This window comes from Megalobrama amblycephala, linkage group LG17, assembly GCF_018812025.1.
Source record: "Megalobrama amblycephala isolate DHTTF-2021 linkage group LG17, ASM1881202v1, whole genome shotgun sequence".
In the NCBI taxonomy this organism is placed as follows: Eukaryota; Metazoa; Chordata; class Actinopteri; order Cypriniformes; family Xenocyprididae; genus Megalobrama; species Megalobrama amblycephala.
Genome location: NC_063060.1, coordinates 42,313,824 through 42,334,206, shown reverse-complemented (window position 1 = coordinate 42,334,206; position 20,383 = coordinate 42,313,824). Strand labels below are relative to the sequence as shown.

General features: G+C 36.8%; 1 protein-coding gene across 1 annotated transcript; it reads right to left on the bottom strand.

Annotated features, from left to right (window-relative positions):
• Positions 1-1,366: 1,366 nt before the first annotated feature.
• On the bottom strand, positions 1,367-7,394 carry LOC125250307 (tripartite motif-containing protein 16). The gene is made up of 6 exons (XM_048162836.1): positions 6,938-7,394; positions 4,045-4,140; positions 3,694-3,936; positions 2,478-2,637; positions 2,338-2,397; positions 1,367-2,209 (listed from the first exon to the last, which is right to left on the bottom strand). The coding sequence occupies exons 1-6, from the start codon at positions 7,274-7,276 to the stop codon at positions 1,623-1,625; spliced, it is 1,485 nt and encodes a 494-aa protein (XP_048018793.1). The 5' UTR covers positions 7,277-7,394; the 3' UTR covers positions 1,367-1,622.
• Between the last annotated feature and the right edge of the window lie 12,989 nt (positions 7,395-20,383).

The following is a 20,383-nucleotide window of genomic DNA, read 5'->3' as shown; positions in this document are numbered from 1 at the left end:
TATCTACTCAATGAGATGGTGCAAGTGTGTGTGAGTATTTGCATTTGTGTGGTTTAAGGGAGAAAAAGAGACCACGTAGGTCTATTTGTTGGGACTGTGGAGGAGTGCACCCTGAAGGAAGCATTACAAGAGGGAAGGACTAATGCATAAAGAAGGAAAGGATGTAAGGACAGTTATAACAGGAATAGGATGTGGATGTGGTTGAAGGATTAGGGGCTGTTTACACTACACCATTTTTTTTGTTTTTTGTTTAACTAAAAACTGAAAACTTTTTATGCGTTTTGGCCGTTCATTTACAGGACAAAAGTGTTTTTGGGGCCTGAAAATGCAAACTTTTGAAAACGTGTTTTTGAAAATTATACTGTTATTGTTTCCGTGTAAACTACAAAAACGTGAATTTTTGAAAACAGTGAAGTCATGTGGATTCGTATTACATGTTTAGTCAGTAGGTGAGTACTGTTTTTTTTACAAAGTGACATCGCCATCTACTGGCCTGGCATGCATACTACACAGTGTTGGTGGTAACGCATTACAAGTAACGCAAGTTACGTAATCAGATTACTTTTTTAAGTAACTAGTAAAGTAACGCATTACTTTTAAATTTACAACAAAATATCTAAGTTACTTTTTCAAATAAGTAACTCAAGTTACTTTGTTTTCCCATTTATTGACTGACAGCTCTCCTGTCCCCATGTTAAGTGAAATGAGGAGTAAGGGTTTGGTTTAGTTACTTATAATTATGCATAATTTACTGTTATTACTATAGTAAGTAATGTGTAACTACGTCACCTTAAAATAAAGTGTTACCAGAGTAACTAAGTAACAAAGTTAGTTACTTTTTAGGGAGTAACACAATATTGTAATGCATTACTTTTATAAGCAACTTTCCCCAACACTGAAAATACACTATTTTTAATCGCTTTCGCAGATCTGTGTGAACGGGGATCATTTGGACAATGTTGTCGTCTGTACATGAAAAACGCAAAGGAAAAAATGTTCTGTTTTTAGTACATTTGTACATCGCACCCTTAGATTGAATGACGTATTTCTGTTCAGATCAGCAGATGTGAAATGGGTAAGCACCTGCTACATATTAGCATTTGGGGAACAGTAAGTATATGCAATAATGTTAGAAATGTTCAGGATATTAAAACAGGAGTGAGCAACTCTAGCCCTCGAGATCCACTTTCCTGCAGAGTTTAGCTGCAACTCTAAACAGACACACCTGAACAAGCTAATCAAGGTCTTCAGGATTACTAGAGAGCTAAACTCTGCAGAACAGTGGATCTCAAACCAGAGATGTGCCCTATGTTAAAACAGCATGTTGCAATGTTTATAAAATAGTATATAAAATCCAATATATTTAATAATCAATACAATACAAAACATTTTTTCACTCAAAACGCGCTGGTATGATATGCATTCTCAGTTATTCTTGACTAGTGTTGTCCCTAATTACAGATGCTGAATAAAAAAAGATTGAATTTAAAACTTATCTAGTGCTGCCACCAAGTGTCTACATGCAAAAAAGGCATTCTTCCTCTGAATCCTGATGAATGATCACAAATAATGCTTGAGAATAGTATACATTTCTTGACAGCTGCTAGTGTAAACACTAAAACTTACAAACTGCCAAACTTAAATGGAGAAGAAAGGGGCATTTTAGTCTCTTTTTTCACTGGATCGCAAAGTCTCACATAGGAACCTTTTCCAGCCAGTCCGAACCCAGGATAAACAGGCTCTTTAAAAACAGTTTTGTGCTTATAAATGAGACTCATGTTGTCGGAAACATTGTAAAATGCCAAGATTCCAGCCCTGTAGTTTAAATACACTCCTATTTTGGAGCCACGTGATTGATTCTTCGAAAATATTGTCTTATTGTCATGCCAAAATTCAATACGGGACCAGTAACAGCGAAGACCCCATGACTGTGTGTTTCTCCCAAACAGAGTACGCTGCTTGCCTTTCCTACGGATCCCTTGGTAGGACACAGCGATGCAGACCCAGGTGCCCCCGCCAAACTCCACCTCCCAATATTTAGGGGACCCTCTGAGACCTTCATTGCACAGGATCTGTGCCCTGCAGTTAAATCTCTGAGTGTGTTCAGGATAGTCCTGTTTCAGGTGTGAGGCTATCACCTCTCTATTGTCTTTTCTCAAGACGAGATTTTCATGTGCTGTGCTGGTATTAAAAGTGAGCTTTGATGCATCTGAGGTGAAAACAAGCAATATTAGTACAACCAACATACAGTAAGGGGGTACACTGCATAACTTTTGCAATTGCCAAATTATAAAATAAAACATTTTCTGTGCATTCAGTTCAATACTGTAAACTTACACTGTAGAAACTCCCCTCGAGTCTTTGGTGGTGGTGATGTTACGATTCTAGTGTTTTTCACTGCAAATAAAAATGGTTAAGGTGAATTGAAGGCATATTATAATCATAAAATATGTATTTAAATAAAAACTTCTACTAACCTTTTCTGGAAATTGTGAGTAAACTCGACTTGCTGGTCGTGTTTAGCTTTTCTACCAGTTCATTAACTGCCATGGAGTCACGCTCAAAGGAATTGTATGGATGCACGAGGAAGACGAATGATCTTTTATACTTGGTCAGTGAGGGCAGAGACACAGCGCTCTGAAGAGAGTACAAAATGCTTTAAATGCACTTGAAATGCTGGTCATTTTACAAGGCAATCCAACAAGAAGTTGTACCTCAATTGTACCATAGGCAAAAGTAATTTTTAGCCCCTCCTTTTCAGGAGGAAAAAAAACTGTAGGCTTACATAATCAAACACTGCGTTTTCAAAGTTGATATTGTGGCTTTATATGAAAATACACTTGCATGTGGCATTATATTATTATCATTTTACCAAAGTCAAGCTCAAATGAAGTTACTAAGTTTTTGACCAGCGAATGTTGTGTTTTGTCCGTCATTACAATGGCTACATCTGAGGTAGTAAATGCATCGCGTTACGTTTCCATCAAGTTAAAGGTCATATTTGTTGTCTGTAGCTATGTGGGTGCTCAGGTATTCTGTCATTTGGCCAAAATCTCACGTTATAAAAAGATGAAGCGCTTCGCACATTATATTTAAGCCTATTGGCTATGACTCGACGACAAACGCCAGACTAAGACACTCTTCTTCGCTCCTTAAATACATAAAGGATTAGTCTTTTTATATCATAATTCTTGAGTAAAGAAAATGCGATACTTATTCAAAGAAACAGCTCTTTGTTTACCTTTGCATTGCAGACAAGCAGAGACGATCCAAGCTGCAAGCGACTCGTGAAAGAGGCGGGGTGGAGGTTGTTTTAGGAGGTTGACTGACAGTTTTAGGAGCCAATAGAGTTACGAGCTTTAGTCACAAGATCTTTTAAAACTTTTCATTGGTTAAATATTTGCAAAGCCCACAGACAGACATAAAGGGTGACCAATAGTCATGATTTATGGGGAAAAATTAGGAAATTTACGAGGTTTCTGCCTGACAGCGACATTTTAAATTTTATTGATTTATGAAAAATTGTCTTATTAGAGTCCTAGCATTAGAATGAAATAATAATAACAATTTAAAAAATATATTATTTCTTCTCATTGTAATTGTATGTGCCTAGAATGCCAGATGCAAAAATCCGGCCCTGCCAACAAGCATCCATTTCTACATCTGTTTCACAGCCATTTCCAGTGACTGTACCTCAAGAAACTGAACATTGTTGTTTGTATGAGAGAGCAGCTCCAGGTTTAGTAGATCAGCATCTAAGGTCTTCATCTTACTGATCTCCTGGAGTATAGTCTTTATGAATCCATCCGCTTGCTTCACTGCAGTCTCTGTCTGACCTTGGATCAGCTCTGTCACTTTGGTTTGGTTGTCCTTCATTGACTGGATCATCTCAGTGAACTCTCTCTCATTCCTGTCCAGTGCCTTATTTGCTGAAGCCTAATAATGAAGAGGGAGGGTGTCTTAAAATTAGCTACACAAGCAATACCATACCATGAAAAAATGAAAATAGTTACAAGTTCAAAGCAAAGTTAAATGCCCTCTAACCCTGAAAACCTCAACAGCTTGTCTCAACTCTTGCACGTCTTTCTCCTTTGCTTCAATTATATCAAGGGTCTGCTTCTGCAACTCCCACAACTTAACCTTAAAAAGAAACAGGAATGCAATTTAATTCAGTAGAACAACTTCTAGTGTTTTTAAGCCTTTTATCACTTTTATTGGCACTGATAGTACAGACAAATTACATGGGCCAGACTCAAATTCATTCCACATAAGCAATTTGTTGAGCATTACTACTGGTAATAGGCTGGTGTTCAGCAATTTTGGCATAAGTGCTGAATTTTCAACTTTGCCATTACGGGAATAAAATGCATGTTAAAATATACAGTGGGTACGGAAAGTATTCAGACCCCCTTAAATTTTTCACTCTTTGTTATATTGCAGCCATTTGCTAAAATCATTTAAGTTCATTTTTTTTCCTCATTAATGTAGACACAGCACCCCATATTGACAGAAAAACACAGAATTGTTGACATTTTTGCAGATTTATTAAAAAAAAAAAACTGAAATATCACATGGTCCTAAGTATTCAGACCCTTTGCTCAGTATTTAGTAGAAGCACCCTTTTGATCTAATACAGCCATGAGTCTTTTTGGGAAAGAAGTTTTTCACACCTGGATTTGGGGATCCTCTGCCATTCCTCCTTGCAGATCCTCTCCAGTTCTGTCAGGTTGGATGGTAAACGTTGGTGGACAGCCATTTTTAGGTCTCTCCAGAGATGCTCAATTGGGTTTAAGTCAGGGCTCTGGCTGGGCCATTCAGAACAGTCACAGAGTTGTTGTGAAGCCACTCCTTCGTTATTTTAGCTGTGTGCTTAGGGTCATTGTCTTGTTGGAAGGTAAACCTTCGGCCCAGTCTGAGGTCCTGAGCACTCTGGAGAAGGTTTTCGTCCAGGATATCCCTGTACTTGGCCACATTCATCTTTCCCTCGATTGCAACCAGTCGTCCTGTCCCTGCAGCTGAAAAACACCCCCACAGCATGATGCTGCCACCACCATGCTTCACTGTTGGCACTGTATTGGACAGGTGATGAGCAGTGCCTGGTTTTCTCCACACATACCGCTTAGAATTAAGGCCAAAAAGTTCTATCTTGGTTTTATCAGACCAGAGAATCTTATTTCTCACCATCTTGGCAAACTCCATGCGGGCTTTCATGTGTCTTGCACTGAGGAGAGGCTTCCGTCGGGCCACTCTGCCATAAAGCCCCGACTGGTGGAGGGCTGCAGTGATGGTTGACTTACTACAACTTTCTCCATCTCCCGACTGCATCTCTGGAGCCCAGCCACAGTGATCTTTGGGTTCTTCTTTACCTCTCTCACCAAGGCTCTTCTCCCCCAATAGCTCAGTTTGGCTGGACGGCCAGCTCTAGGAAGGGTTCTGGTCATCCCAAACGTCTTCCATTTAAGGATTATGGAGGCCACTGTGCTCTTAGGAACCTTAAGTGCAGCAGAAATTTTTTAGTAACCTTGGCCAGATCTGTGCCTTGCCACAATTCTGTCTCTGAGCTCTTCAGGCAGTTATTTTGACCTCATGATTCTCATTTGCTGTGACATGCACTGTGAGCTGTAAGGTCTTATATAGACAGGTGTGTGGCTTTCCTAATCAAGTCCAATCAGTATAATCAAACACAGCTGGACTCAAATGAAGGTGTAGAACCATCTCAAGGATGATCAGAAGAAATGGACGGCACCTGAGTTAAATATATGAGTGTCACAGCAAAGGGTCTGAATACTTAGGACCATGTGATATTTCAGTTTTTCTTTTTTAATAAATCTGCAAAAATGTCAACAATTCTGTGTTTTCTGTCAATATGGGGTGCTGTGTGTACATTAATGAGGAAAAAAATGAACTTAAATGATTTTAGCAAATGGCTGCAATATAAAAAAGAGTGAAAAGTTTAAAAGGGTCTGAATACTTTCCGTACCCACTGTATATTAAAAAAGAAAACAGTTAAATGGTTTTAAACTGTTATAAAAGTTCACTATATTAGTTTTAAGTGTTCAAATAAATGTATATTGACACATTGAAATTTCTTATGTGAATTCATTAAAATATAGAGTGCATTAGTGCCCGCCCACTTTTTACAGCAGTGTTGGTTCTGGAAGTGTTTTTCCATTAATTTCCACATAAGGGATTTAAATAAAAAAAAAGCCATGAACCAAGTCAACCAGCTACGATGTGAATCACAACATCAAAAATTTTTATCTGAAGCAAAAAAGAACTACAATCCCATGAAGCATTGCACACAACATATCAAATTAAAAATGAAAGAAAAGGAAAAATATAAAGTATTAATTTAAAGTCGTTGATTATATCTATAAAACAACATTTCTTTTAAGATAATTACATATATATATATATATATATACACACACACACACAATTATGTTTACTCTTTGTTGTTGACTGACAGGTGGCATTTTCTGTACAGCATCATGGGTAGTGTAGTTTTCTCCATGATTTTCGTTGTTATTATTAAAATACATTGAAATAATGTGCACAGATGGTTTCAACAAAAGCATATACCATCGATTAACAAACTCTGAACTCACAGTGGATCTGTCCTTAAATGTTATTGTTAAAAACAATTTGCACGCTATTCTGCCTTTTTGGGTGTGACTTATGGTAGACGTGGAAGGAAATCCTGGTTACCAAAGTGAGCTTTCATTTCAATTTGGATATTTCTAAATCCAAATGATTTTATTTTTCTTTTTTTGGGAAATTGGTTAGATGCCCTTTTTTTACGTGCACTTACTCTGAAACATCCATGACAAAAAATATATTATAGCGCCCACATCACTCTCTAGTTACTAGTATCGGTCATTACAAAACTATCATCAACTAAACACCAAGTCCTGACTCAGACTTAAGAATTTCTGACCTGTTTATTGGCCACCTCTTCTTCCATTGCAATGACCTCATGACCTCTGTGTTTATCAGTAATGCACAGGTGACAGATGCAGCGTTGGTCTGTGCGGCAGAACACTTCCAGCATCCTGCCATGATCAGGGCAGATGTTGTCCTGCAACGCTACACTCGGCTCCACTAGTTTGTGCCTCTTTCCCACGTGCAGAGTGTTATGCATACCAAGATGAATATCACAGTATGATTCCGAACACTCCAGACAGGTCTGTTCGGCTTTGCGCTTCCTTCCGACGCATGCATTACACTCCACATCTGCGGATCCACTTGAATGAAGAGCTGGAGCTGTTTCCTCCATGATTGTGGATGTGCTGGCACTGGCAGTACTTGACTAAGTTTCGTTTCTGGGGAAGTGTGATTATGGCACTGGCAATGCAGAATTCAAACCTTAAGGATAAGGGTGTGGTTTGAGCGCCGGAGCCAGAGCAATGACTCAGAGGACTGCTATTGACAAAACCACTGAAAGAAGCCAAGCTTTATCCATTCACAATAGATACATGTCATCTAACAGAGGAAGCAACAACTCTACTGCACTATTTTATATATATATCTTCAGTGTTCACATGATCCTTTCCTTCATAAATCAATCTAATATGCCAATATGGTGTTCAAGAATCATTTCATAGCATTATTATCAATGCTGAAAATAGTTGTGCTATGTAATATTTTTGTGGAAACTGTGATACATGTTTTCAGGAATCTTTGATAAATATAAAGTTCAAACAAACAGCATTTTTTCCTCATGCTCGGGGCATGAAAGCAACAAGACAGTATTAATATGAGCTTCAATTTTAATCAGTGTCGTTTTAGGAATATGTAACGTATTTGCTTATAAGTTAATTTTGTTTGTTTTTGCTTTGGATGAACCCTCAGGCATACAAGGACTTTTATGTTGCAGACTTCACAATGCTGTTGTTCAAACACAAGGACGCAAATATATTAACGTCAATGTATGACAAATTATGAGCTGCGTGCTAAAATTAAATACTAACATAGAAGTATACTGCACAACAGTAGACTATATAATACATGCTGCATTTAAATAACATATTAAACTATAAAAGTACAGTACAATAATTCTACCTGAAACGGTCTGTGGGAAAGAATAGAGCTAATACAAAAGGAGCGTTTCAAGTTGGCGAGCAAAGTTGTCATTTCATTGTAGAGAAATGAGAGCTGATCCAGTGCTGGAATTCATTATTTTTAATATTTTGCTGTGTGATTGTTATGGCTGTCATAACATGTGGGATGCAACGGAAAGCGTAAAGTTCTCTTTGGAAGGATTATTGGTATTTGGCCCAAACCCAGAGTACTCCCCCCATATTCTGGTTGGGAAGATAACCAGGCAAGTGTGAGGTGACGGGGTGCTGGAGGGATGCAGAGAAACTGTTGAGGAACATAGGTGAGTCGACTGCACATTTATAATGTCCTCCACTTATGCTGATTGGGTAGACATGTTGATTACTGATTGCTGACAGCTGGATGGAATGACGTGATGATTGGATGGATCACTTGAAAGCGCTCCACCTGAACTTTGTTAAAGGGGTGATGAACTGAGAAATCAAATTTTCCTTGAGCTTTTGACATATTAGAGGTCATCAAACTATAAGAATATCCTGTAAGTTTTAGAGCTGAAAACTTCCTTGTTTGTCCAATAAAAGATTTTATTGACACCAGACCCAGAAAACGACAGGATTTTCAATGTGGGGATCTATGACGTCAAAGGGCAGCAAGCACCGCCTCCGCAGAAGAAGATCAACGCCTACTTCATCCCTGCCTGTTTAGCCCCGCCCACCGAATCGCGCATGACATGCAATAGAATAGGTAGCCTAAGTAACATAGGTCTATGTGGTGCTAAACCAGACCGAGCTACCAAGCAATAAACATGGCGTTGTGGATTACAAAATATTGTGCAGTACTGGACTCGACAGTAATGCAACATGTAAGTAACTGTATTAATTCTAATGCCTGATCTGATATTAATGATTCATGTACAGTCAGATGTTCTTTGTCTGTGTGTGTCAGTAAATCAAACCAGTGACTAAACGTCAATATGCGTTGTTTCTCTTAGTATGATGAAAATAATCTGTTATATAACGGTGATTAAATTATATAAAGAAAGTGAATCGTTGGAGCAGCGCACGCTGAAGCTGTCAATCAAACAGCGCGAGTTTATCAGTGACTGACGCGCAAAACTCCTGTTTTATTCAACAAATCTCTTAGTTTGCACTGTTAGTGAAGATGAAAGCATTTGTTAGAGTACAGAAATTGAGTTGCAATGACGAGATCATTGCTTTCATGTGCTCAACATGTCTGTGATCAGCTACAGTGTTCATCTCTGCAACCTTTCATGCCACGATCTAAATATAATGCCATAGATCTAAATGTAATGCAACACTTTTCACGATTAGTTAACCTTGAGAGCTGTAATAGTAAAAACGCGCTAAAAGAGAGAGTAATACTTGGCTTTTTCAAATGGAAAGATGTTAGCCAATCACAGCAGTGGGCGTTTACACTGAAGTGTCACAGCAGACACGCCCCTTAAAACAGAGCGTTCAAACCAGAGGCTAAAATCAGGGTAGGAAAAATGCCTTTTATTTATAAATTATGACAGTTTTGGATATAAAAAGCATGCTAACATTATAAGTGCACCCCAGGAAATATTATAAAACAATAAAACAACGCAGTTCATGACCCCTTTAATAAAACATCATTTAATAGTATTTTCGTGTCGTGACACAAGGGGGTGGGAACATGTCATGTGCACTTACTAGACTGTTTTATTCTAGCATTTAATGTTGAGGAGGCCTCGAGCCAGTGTTGCCAAGTCTGCAGTTTTCCCGTGGAATTGGGCTTGGGCTACTTTAACAGCATTGCCGCGGGTTGTTTTTCATGTCCGCGAGTTGAAGCGACCCCAATAACGTGATATTTAGCCCCTGGAATGCTAGGGGAACCCCGCCAAAAAACAAGGATTTTACTCCATGGGATGCGATTTTTACCGGGGTGAATTGGGTGGGTTTTCTTGTGAAAACCTGGCAACCCTGACTCGAGCCTACAAGCCTCCAAAGGACTTGACTAGGAAGGATGCAGCCTCACTAGGGCCCTGTTTACACCTGGTATTAAAATGTGTTTTGGTCGATCGTATCACAAGTGGATGACGCAGGTGTAAACGGGGTCTAAAACGGTTTGAGCTTGTCCACGTTCATCCACTTTCAGAAGTAGTCAAAAACGCATTCAACTGGATTGCTTTCGTAGTGGAAATGCTCATGTGGTCAAATGCGTTCGAACAGCCACAAAAGACCATCTTCTCTCCTCCTACTGACCTAATGCATAAACATTATGGGAAGTGCGCTAGCCAGATGGGAAACTTTGTCGCCTGAAGACCCAAGTTTGGTTTGAAGAAAAATGTACCAAGCACAATGTTCTCTCACCATTCCTGATTTCTGGCACACATTCACAGCGGTTTTGCAGCTGTCAGAGCAGAAACGAAAGCTGATGTTCTCTGTATGTTTTTCCATCGTACTTCGTACTCGCACAGCAACTACTAGGTGGCCTCCGTTATACGTAGACCCTCACTTCGAAGAAATCAGGACAGAAGTGGTTGATAGTGGACAAAAGAGATGGATTAAAACACCAGGTGTAAACGGGAATGTGATCCGATCGACCAAAACGAATCTTAATAACAGATGGAAACAGGCCCTAGGATGCAGCCTTCCATTTGAGAAGCACCCAATGTGTCCATGCAGTACATCTTTTTTCGTACACTTTTGTTTTATTCAAATAAAAATGTATATCCCGGCATGAAAGTGTGACTATACACTTATTATGCCCGTTCATTTATTTTCTGGCATTTAGAATCCCAAGACTAACAGCAGCATATTTAATAATAAAGTTGTCGAATTCAATTTATTGCTGCTTGAAATCGCTGTGTATTGAGATGAGAATTCATTTAATTTGTTGTTCATGATATTGTTTACAGTACGTAATATTGTCCTATCTGTGAAATAAAATGGAAATGTGCCATAAAAGTCAGAAATTAAAAGTAAAAACAGTAAAGAAAGTTTTTAAAAATTATAATGAATCACAAAAACACAGCAGGTGATGATGACCTCTGGTGCTGATCAGGTGAAACTACTGCTGGTAAACACTACCAGCAGTAGTTTCACCTGATCAGCACCAGAGGTCATCATCACCTGCTGTGTTTTTGTGATTTCTTTAAGAGATTGGTCTGTTTCGTCTGGGATTATATTGTCTCATTATCTCAGCAGTATAATCAGGGATGGGTTTACCATTTTGTGAACCCTAAGCAAAGTCTAGACCTTTGCTTTGTCCCCGTCGGTTGAAACCGTGTTCTGGGGTGAGGGGGATTTATGGCCAGCAGGGGGCCTCCCACATTCATTTGAATAATGGTTAACAACGATACTGAGTATGTCTATTTTTCACTATCTTTGCAAAGCCTTGCTTGTGTGTCACTGCAATTCTAAGCACTCTTCGTTGTCATTGTTTGTCCTGGTTTTGAACTGTCAGCGTTTTCTTGGATCATGGAATTGGATTTTTTTGCTGGATCTTATCTACTCTGACTCTGACTCCAGGCACTGTATCAGAGGCTTTACAACATGCAGCCAGATACTGTGCAAGTTCTGACAGAGAAAATGTCACAAACGAGCCACAAATGCTGTTTTGTTTAGTGTTTTGTCCAAAGAGAACCCATTTAAAAAAACAGCTGAAATTATAAGAGCTAACTTCAAATGAACACACAAGTGAAACAAAAAATATTTTTACATCACCAAACTTGAAACTGTAAATTAGGATAAATTCTTGTCAAATAATGTCTCTAGTATTTCTTAAGCACTTCTGTCATATGCCTGCCTTAGTGTTCTCTTATCTTTAGTTTCAGTTTCTATGGCTTATCATTTCTCACATCTCTGTTTCTGTTCAATTCCATAAACTGATTTGCTCATATATGATCTGTTGTAAATCTGTGCAAGGTTCATTAATGTTTCGTTCTTCTTTTGACTTACTTTGGTGAATTTGTAGATGAGCTCCTGAAGCAGTGTTGTATAATCAGAGGTTCTTGATTTTATCCTTCCAATGTGTTTTCATCCATCTCAGCGAAAGCTATTTACTCAGTTCTGTCATCCTACATCAATCCTACTGGGAATGTGAAACCCCTGCAGACACCTAGAATAAAAATCATTGCAAAAACACATCATTTGTTTTGCAGATGACACTTGCTTTGTGATTTTAAGTCTGGTTTGTCTAAATACTTTACTATTTGAATCATGTTCTATAAAGAATGGCAGAATAATTAATTTAGAAAAGGTCAAGTTAGTTATATATTCATGTTTATCATATGGTGGCTTAGAGCAATAATGGATTACGTCATGACTGACACCGGTTCCCTCGCATTTCCTGTAAAGTTACCTGACGAATCACTTCCTTGTGTGTAAAACAGCCAGCTGGAATTCAGTGCAGAGTTAAACTGATCAGATAAGCCTATAAGGAAACTCTTTCTCACCACATACAATGAAATTAAACAGACAACGAGCTAAATAAAATATCATTCCCTACCTATATTCTAGTTTTTATCTCTGTTTCCAAGATTTGAACTTCAGAACTTCTCAGTTTATAGTTCTGGTCCTACCCTGTTTGACGTTGTGGAATAAAAGTGAAACTATTTGTAATATTTTTCAGCTTCTGCTGCACCGCTGTGGAGGTAGGTTGGTTGTTTTGTTATACTTACTGTAAATCTACATTATTATTGTAACTTTAATTAAATGTGCAGTGTCAAATTGTCTTCTTAGAATATCATATTATCATATTATTAATATCAAGTTATTAAAATCAATCCGATGTATACAGCGATGTGCAGAGAGTTTCTCAGGGACAGGGGCTCACACACACACACACACACACACATATATATGTGTGTGTGTAATTCATAGCACATATACTGTAATACTCCAAAAAAGTATCAAAAGTAGTTTTCTTTTAGTTTCACTTCAGTAAAGCTACCTTTACATGCTCTGAAGTTGTATGTCTCTGTATAAGTCTTTCAAATCCACAGATATTTACTATATGCAAATTGCTAATTATGGGAAAAACAAATAAACAGACCAGTGTGTTAAAAGTATGGACTGTGCTGTGTTTAAAGGGATAGTTGATGAAAATTCTGTCATCATTTACTTTTCCTCGTGTCAATAAAAAAATGACTTCCCGTCTTCTGTGGAACAATTTTTAAGTGTTTTTTTGTCCATACAATGGCAAGTTTTAAACCCCACTGACTTTCATTGCATGCACAAAAACAGTATAATCTTCATATATATATATATATATATATATATATATATATATATATATATATATGTATTAGGATGCACAATATATTGGCCACCATATCAGTATCAGCCAATATATGTTCATTTTTAATGTTATCGTTAATATATCAGCCAAATTTTCTTATTTGGCCAATATATTAAAACTTCAGATTAGATTATTTCCTTCAGCTGAGACACTTCAGATGCGCACTGTTCGCCATGATGGTTCTGAATTGCTTGAAATATGATTGAAATCACTTCAAAAAGGAAAATAGTTAAGTACAATGTGCAGCACAATCTGTCATATAGGCAATGTAATATAATAATAAGAACATTATAATTGTGTGATTGGGACATGGCTTTTAACTCCCTGAGGTCTGAAAACGCGCCGGCGCGTTTTGCAGGATTTTTTTCACATTGCAGCAAAACAGACTTAAAATACTCCGTCATTTCTTGTCATAGAGACATAAGTAATATATCAATTGAAACTATAGAATGTCTTCTTTTATTTGTGTACACTCAGAGTAAAAACTGTGAAACTTTTGTCTTTGTAATTAGGCTCTTAAAACTTATATAAAAAATTGGATTTAGATTTATCGGCCAATATATCAGCTTTCAAATATAAAGAATTATCGGTATTGGCCAAAATCTTCATATTGGTGCATCCCATATATATATATAGTCTTTTAACTAACATGCATATTAATAGAATATTGGTTGTTTATTATTAGTACTTATAAAGCACATATTAATGCCTTATTCTGCATGACCATATTCTACATCCTTCAATCATACCTAATACCTAAACTTAACAACTATCTTACTAACTAGTAATTAGTAGTAATTAGGAGTTTATTGAGGGAAAAGTCGTAGTTATTAGTGAATATGTGTTCCCTATACTAAAGCGTTACCCACACACACACACACACACACACACACACACACACATATATATATATATATATATATATATACAGTACAGTCCAAAAGTTTGGAACCACTAAGATTTTTAATGTTTTTAAAAGAAGTTTCGTCTGCTCACCAAGGCTACATTTATTTAATTAAAAATACAGTAAAAAACAGTAATATTGTGAAATATTATTACAATTTAAAATAACTGTGTACTATTTAAATATATTTGACAAAGTAATTTATTCATGTGATGCAAAGCTGAATTTTCAGCATCGTTACTCCAGTCTTCAGTGTCACATGATCCTTCAGAAATCATTCTAATATGCTGATTTGCTGCTCAAGAAACCTTTATGATTATTTTCAATGTTGAAAACAGTTGTGTACTTTTTTTTCAGGATTCCTTGATGAATAGAAAGTTCAAAAGAACAGCATTTATCTGAAATACAAAGCTTCTGTAGCATTATACACTACCGTTCAAAAGTTTGGGGTCAGTAAGAATTTTTATTTTTATTTTTTTGAAAAGAAATTAAAGAAATGAATACTTTTATTCAGCAAGGATGCATTAAATCAATCAAAAGTGGCAGTAAAGACATTTATAATGTTACAAAAGATTAGATTTCAGATAAACACTGTTCTTTTGAACTTTCTATTCATCAAATAATCCTGAAAAAAAATATTGTACACAAATATTTTGTACAATTGTACACATAAAATGTTTCTTGAGCAGCAGATCAGCATATTAGAATGATTTCTGAAGGATCATGTGACACTGAAGACTGGAGTAATGATGCTGAAAATTCAGCTTTGCATCACAGGAATAAATTACTTTGTGAAATATATTCAAATAGAAAACAGTTATTTTAAATTGTAATAATATTTCACAATATTACTGCTTTTTACTGTATTTTTAATTAAATAAATGTAGCCTTGGTGAGCAGACGAAACTTCTTTTAAAAACATTAAAAATCTTAGTGGTTCCAAACTTTTGGACTGTACTGTATATATATATATATATATATATATATATATAGCCAGGGGTATCCAATCATGCTCCTGGAGGTCCACTGTCCTGCAGAGTTCAGCTCTGACCCCAATTAAACACAACTGAACCAGCTAATCAAGGGCTGCATCCGAAATTGCATACTTCTCTACTATATAGTAGGTGAAAAACTGTATGTGACAAAAGCAGCATGTCTGAATGCACAGTACTCATAAAAGAGTAGGTGAAAAATCCCAGGATGACCTACTACTTCCGGTGAGATTCTGAAGTGTGCATACAATGGACACTTTACTATCCCATGAGGCCATGAGAGAGGATTTGTGAATGTCAGTAAAGTGACGTAACTGATGCTGGTAGGTCACATGATAATGACAACATGGCGAATGTAGTACGTTCTGATTACATTCATACTACATGCATTCACACTATATAGAACATGCTTTTTTTGCGTTCGCAAAGTAATTACTTATTCAAAAAAAGTATGGGATTTCGGACGCAGCCAAGGTCTTACTAGCATACTAGAAACTTCCAGGTGTGTTGAGACAAGTTGGAGCTGAAGGACAGTGGCCTTCCAGGATTGAGTTTGGATCCCTGCTTAAAGCAAACCACAAAAATAACTAATGCATTGCAACATTTATCCGAAGGTTTGTTTACCAGACGTCTGTACTATCGTGGGAATACAGCAGCAAGACATTTCGGACATCTGTGTTTGTGAACTCTTCTTGTTCTTGTTGTATGTGCCCTGAATGTTTCTTTGTTGACATTCAACCAAATTGGCACAGAGACAAACAGTCCTACATAATGTATCACGGCACTACGATGTTCAATGCGATGAGGATCATGAGCGAGGGCTTCTCTCCTTCTGCTGACGGCATGCTGGGACCTGGAGTCTATGTCACTAGAAGCTTTGAAAAAGCCTCCCGTTATCCTCTGAATTCAAATGGAGAATCGCTTGCTGTTCTCAGACTCAGCGTAAGAGTGGGCAAGGTGAAGAAGATCAAATACCAGGGTCATCCTTTACAGAAGACCTGGTCTGAACATGGATATGACACAGCGTGGGTTCCTCCTAACTGTGGCATGGTGGACAGTGGCCTAGAGGAGTACTGTGTGCATGATCCGAGCCGGATCACAGTGCTGGAGGTCATTCCGATCCTCCGATTCTAGATTCTGTGAGACATAAGGAACATGTCAATATTACATGACTGGCAAATTAATTCACTCAACAACACACATTCTGGTTTATTATGTTTATATAAAAAAAAAACTTTTTTATGTTAAAATATTTGTTGTATTTTTACATAATTTGTAGATGTACACCTGCAATAAGACCATTTCTCTCTCTGTGCAACACAGACTTTAATTAATGAACTACAATTAAAGGGTTAGTTCACCCAAAAATGAAAATTCTGTCATTAATTACTCACCCTCATGTCGTTCCACACCCGTAAGACCTTCGTTCATCTTCAGAACACAAATTAAGATATTTTTGATGAAATCCGAGAGGTATCTGACTCGTCCATAGACAGCAATATAATCAACACTTTCAAGGTCCAGAAAGCTACTAAAGACATCGTTAAAACAGTCGATGTGACTACAGTGGTTCAATCTTAATGTTATTAAGTGACTAGAATACTTTTTGTGCACCAAAAAAAAAAAAAAAACGACTATATTCAACAATCTCTTCTCTTCCCTGTCATTATCCTTACGCAGGTGACGCAGTGAAGGCTTCCGTGTTTACGTCCGAATGCTGGCTCAGTATTGGCCAAAGCTGATCATGTGATCAGCACGATGCATGCGCATGAATAATGAGCCAGTAGAACCTGGAAGAGCTGGATGTAAACAATGTATGAGAATGACAAGATATTGTTGAATAAAGTTGTTATTTTTGTTTTGTTTTTGTGCACAAAAAGTATTTTCATCGCTTCATAAAGTTAAGGTTGAATAACTGCAGACTATCTCTCAAAAATGCTTACAGTATATGAACCTACTGTAGAAGGACTCTCAGATCCTCGGATTCTTTTCTTTTAACTTTACCACAAAGTAGAACTAAAAGATTTGGTGATGCTGATTTTAGCCGTTATGCTCCTCGCCTCTGGAATAACCTTCTGGAGGAAGTAAGATGTGTTGAAAATATTAATAGTTTTAAAGGATTAGTTCACTTTCAAATGCAAATTAGCCCATGATTTACTCACCCTCAAGCCATCCTAGGTGTATATGACTTTCTTCTTTCTGATGAACACAATCAGAGTTATATTAATAAATATCCTGACGCATCCGAGCTTTATTACGGCAGTGAACGGGATCAACAAGTATGAGTTGAAGAAAGTGTCTCCATCCACATCCATCCATCATGAACGTACTCCACACGGCTCCAGGAGGTTAATAAAGGCCTTCTGAAGAGAAGTGATGCATTTGTGCAAGAAAAATATCCATATTTAACAAGTTATGAAGTAAAATATCTAGCTTTCACCAGACCGCCTTCTGTATTCAACTTAGGAAGAAAGTGTAAAACTCTCACAGTTCAAAACACTTATGCTATGTCCTACGCCTTCCCTATTCAACTTACAGAAAAAGCTTAACTGATGCGACACCAGTTTACACTTTCTTCGTAAGTTGAATATGGAAGCCGATCTGGGGGAAGCTAGATATTTTACTTCAGAACTTGTTAAATATGGATATTTTTTTTACACTAATGCATCACTTCACTTCAGAAGGCCTTTATTAACCTCCCGGAGCCGTGTGGAGTACGTTTATGATGGATGGATATACTTTCTTGAGCTTTATACTAGTTATTCCCTTCACTGCCATTATAAAGCTCATATAAGTCATATGTTTATTAATTTTTTCTCTGATTATGTTCATCAGAAAGAAGAAAATCATAAAGCTTGGGCTAATTTTCATTTGAAAGTGAACTAATCCTTTAAAACTAAATTAAAAAATGTTTTTTAGTCTGGCCTTCCTGTAATGTCTTATATATTTTATATGTTTTTCTTAATTTTTAGTTATTTATTTTTATATTTTAATCATCATAAACTTTATTCTTATTCTTGTATTTTAATGAGTCTATTTTTATTGAATTTTTGTACTAACTATTGTATCTATTGTTTCATTCTTGCTTGTAAAACCACTGTGAACTGCACTGATTTTCTTTCTTTTTTTACATAATGCATAAGCAATTATAGGCAGTTTTAACAATAATGAGCTTATTATACAAAATGCATTTATTTTGAACAATATTCATAATGTTTATTGAAGATTAATATTTGGTAAATAAAGTGGTCATAAGACTTTTTTTTTTGTTTCAGTGTGTTGAAATGGCTGGTGACTTCACTTCTTCATATAAAAGTGAAATTCCCTTGTTCAATAAACTCAACGTTACACAATCCCCTGATATACAGTATGTCACAGAAAATAAGAACAATGTATTCCACCAAATAAAAACTAACTCACTGGCATTAGCATTACAGAAATCATATAATAATGCTCAAAAACATACCCAAAATGTATACAAGCACTTTAAATAATTATTTAACTCTGGATATAAATTCTCTTCAACAGCATCATAACAGTCAAAAAACAATGACAATATGTTATATAGGGCACAAAAGCCTTAAAGGTGCCCTAGAATGTCTTAAAAGATGTAATATAAGTCTAAGGTGTCCCCTGAATGTGTCTGTGAAGTTTCAGCTCAAAATACCCCATAGATTTTTTTTAATTAATTTTTTTAACTGCCTATTTTGGGGCATCATTAACTATGCACCGATTCAGCGCGCGGCCCCTTTAAATCTCGTGCTCCCTGCCCCCTGAGCTCTCGCTTGCCATGAACAGCATAAACACAGTTCACACAGCTAATATAACCCTCAATTTGGATGTTTACATTTGATTCTGAATGGGTTTGATGGTGCTGCGTGGCTAAAGCTAACATTACACTGTTGGAGAGATTTATAAAGAATGAAGTTGTGTTTATGAATTATACAGACTGCAAGTGTTTAATAATGAAAATAGCGACGGCTCTTGTCTCCGTGAATACAGTAAGAAACGATGGTAACTTTAACCACATTTAACAGTACATTAGCAACATGCTAACAAAACATTTAGAAAGACAATTCACAAATATCACTAAAAATATCATGTAATCATGGATCATGTCAGTTATTATTGCTCCATCTGCCATTTTTCGCTATTGTTCTTGCTTGCTTACCTAGTCTGATGATTCAGCTGTGCACAGATCCAGACGTTAATACTGGCTGCCCTTGTCTAATGCTTGAACATAAGCTGGCATATGTAAATATTGGGGGCGTACATATTAATTAATTACGTAACAGTCGGTGTTATGTTGAGATTCGCCTGTTCTTCGGAGGTCTTTTAAACAAATGAGATTTATATAAGAAGGAGGAAACAATGGAGTTTGAAACTCACTGTATGTCATTTCCATGTACTGAACTCTTGTTATTCAACTGTGCCAAGGTAAATTCAAATTTTTAATTCTAGGGCACCTTTAATAAGCAGATTTTTACTTAACTCTTTTTACAAACAACATTGAGCACATTGTAATTACAATCTTATTAAACAAAATGCATTTATTTTGAACAATATTCATAATGTGCATTGGAATATTTTGTAAATAAAGTGAAAAATTATGTTTTTTTTCACAAAGCACTCATGTCACTTCATAAAATTGAGGTTAAACCACTGGAATCACATGGATTACTTTAATGATCTCTTTACTACCTTACTGAGGCTTGAAAGTGGTAGTTGCGTAGGCTGTCAATGGAGAGACAGACATCTCTCAGATAAAAATATATATTTTTAAAAAATATATCTTCATTTGTGTTCCAAAGATGAATGAATGTTTGGAATGAATGTGTATTGTATATCTTCATTTTCGGGTGAACTATCCCTTTAAGTGTTCATTTATGACTTTCTAGGTAGTTGTGAGTCATTGATTCCACCTGATCAACACCAGAGGTCACCAGTACTTGCTTTATGACACAGACTTCAGTCAGTTTTCAGGTTTTCGAAGATTCACACAGTGACAAAACTTATAGACACTTCAGGTGCCCAATCCACAATGGATTATTAGTCTTTTAATATTGTGCTAACCTGTGCCAAAAAACTCCAGTTATGAATTTAAAAAAATGTACCAGCCAAGCCTGGTCTCAACTTTTGTACCAGC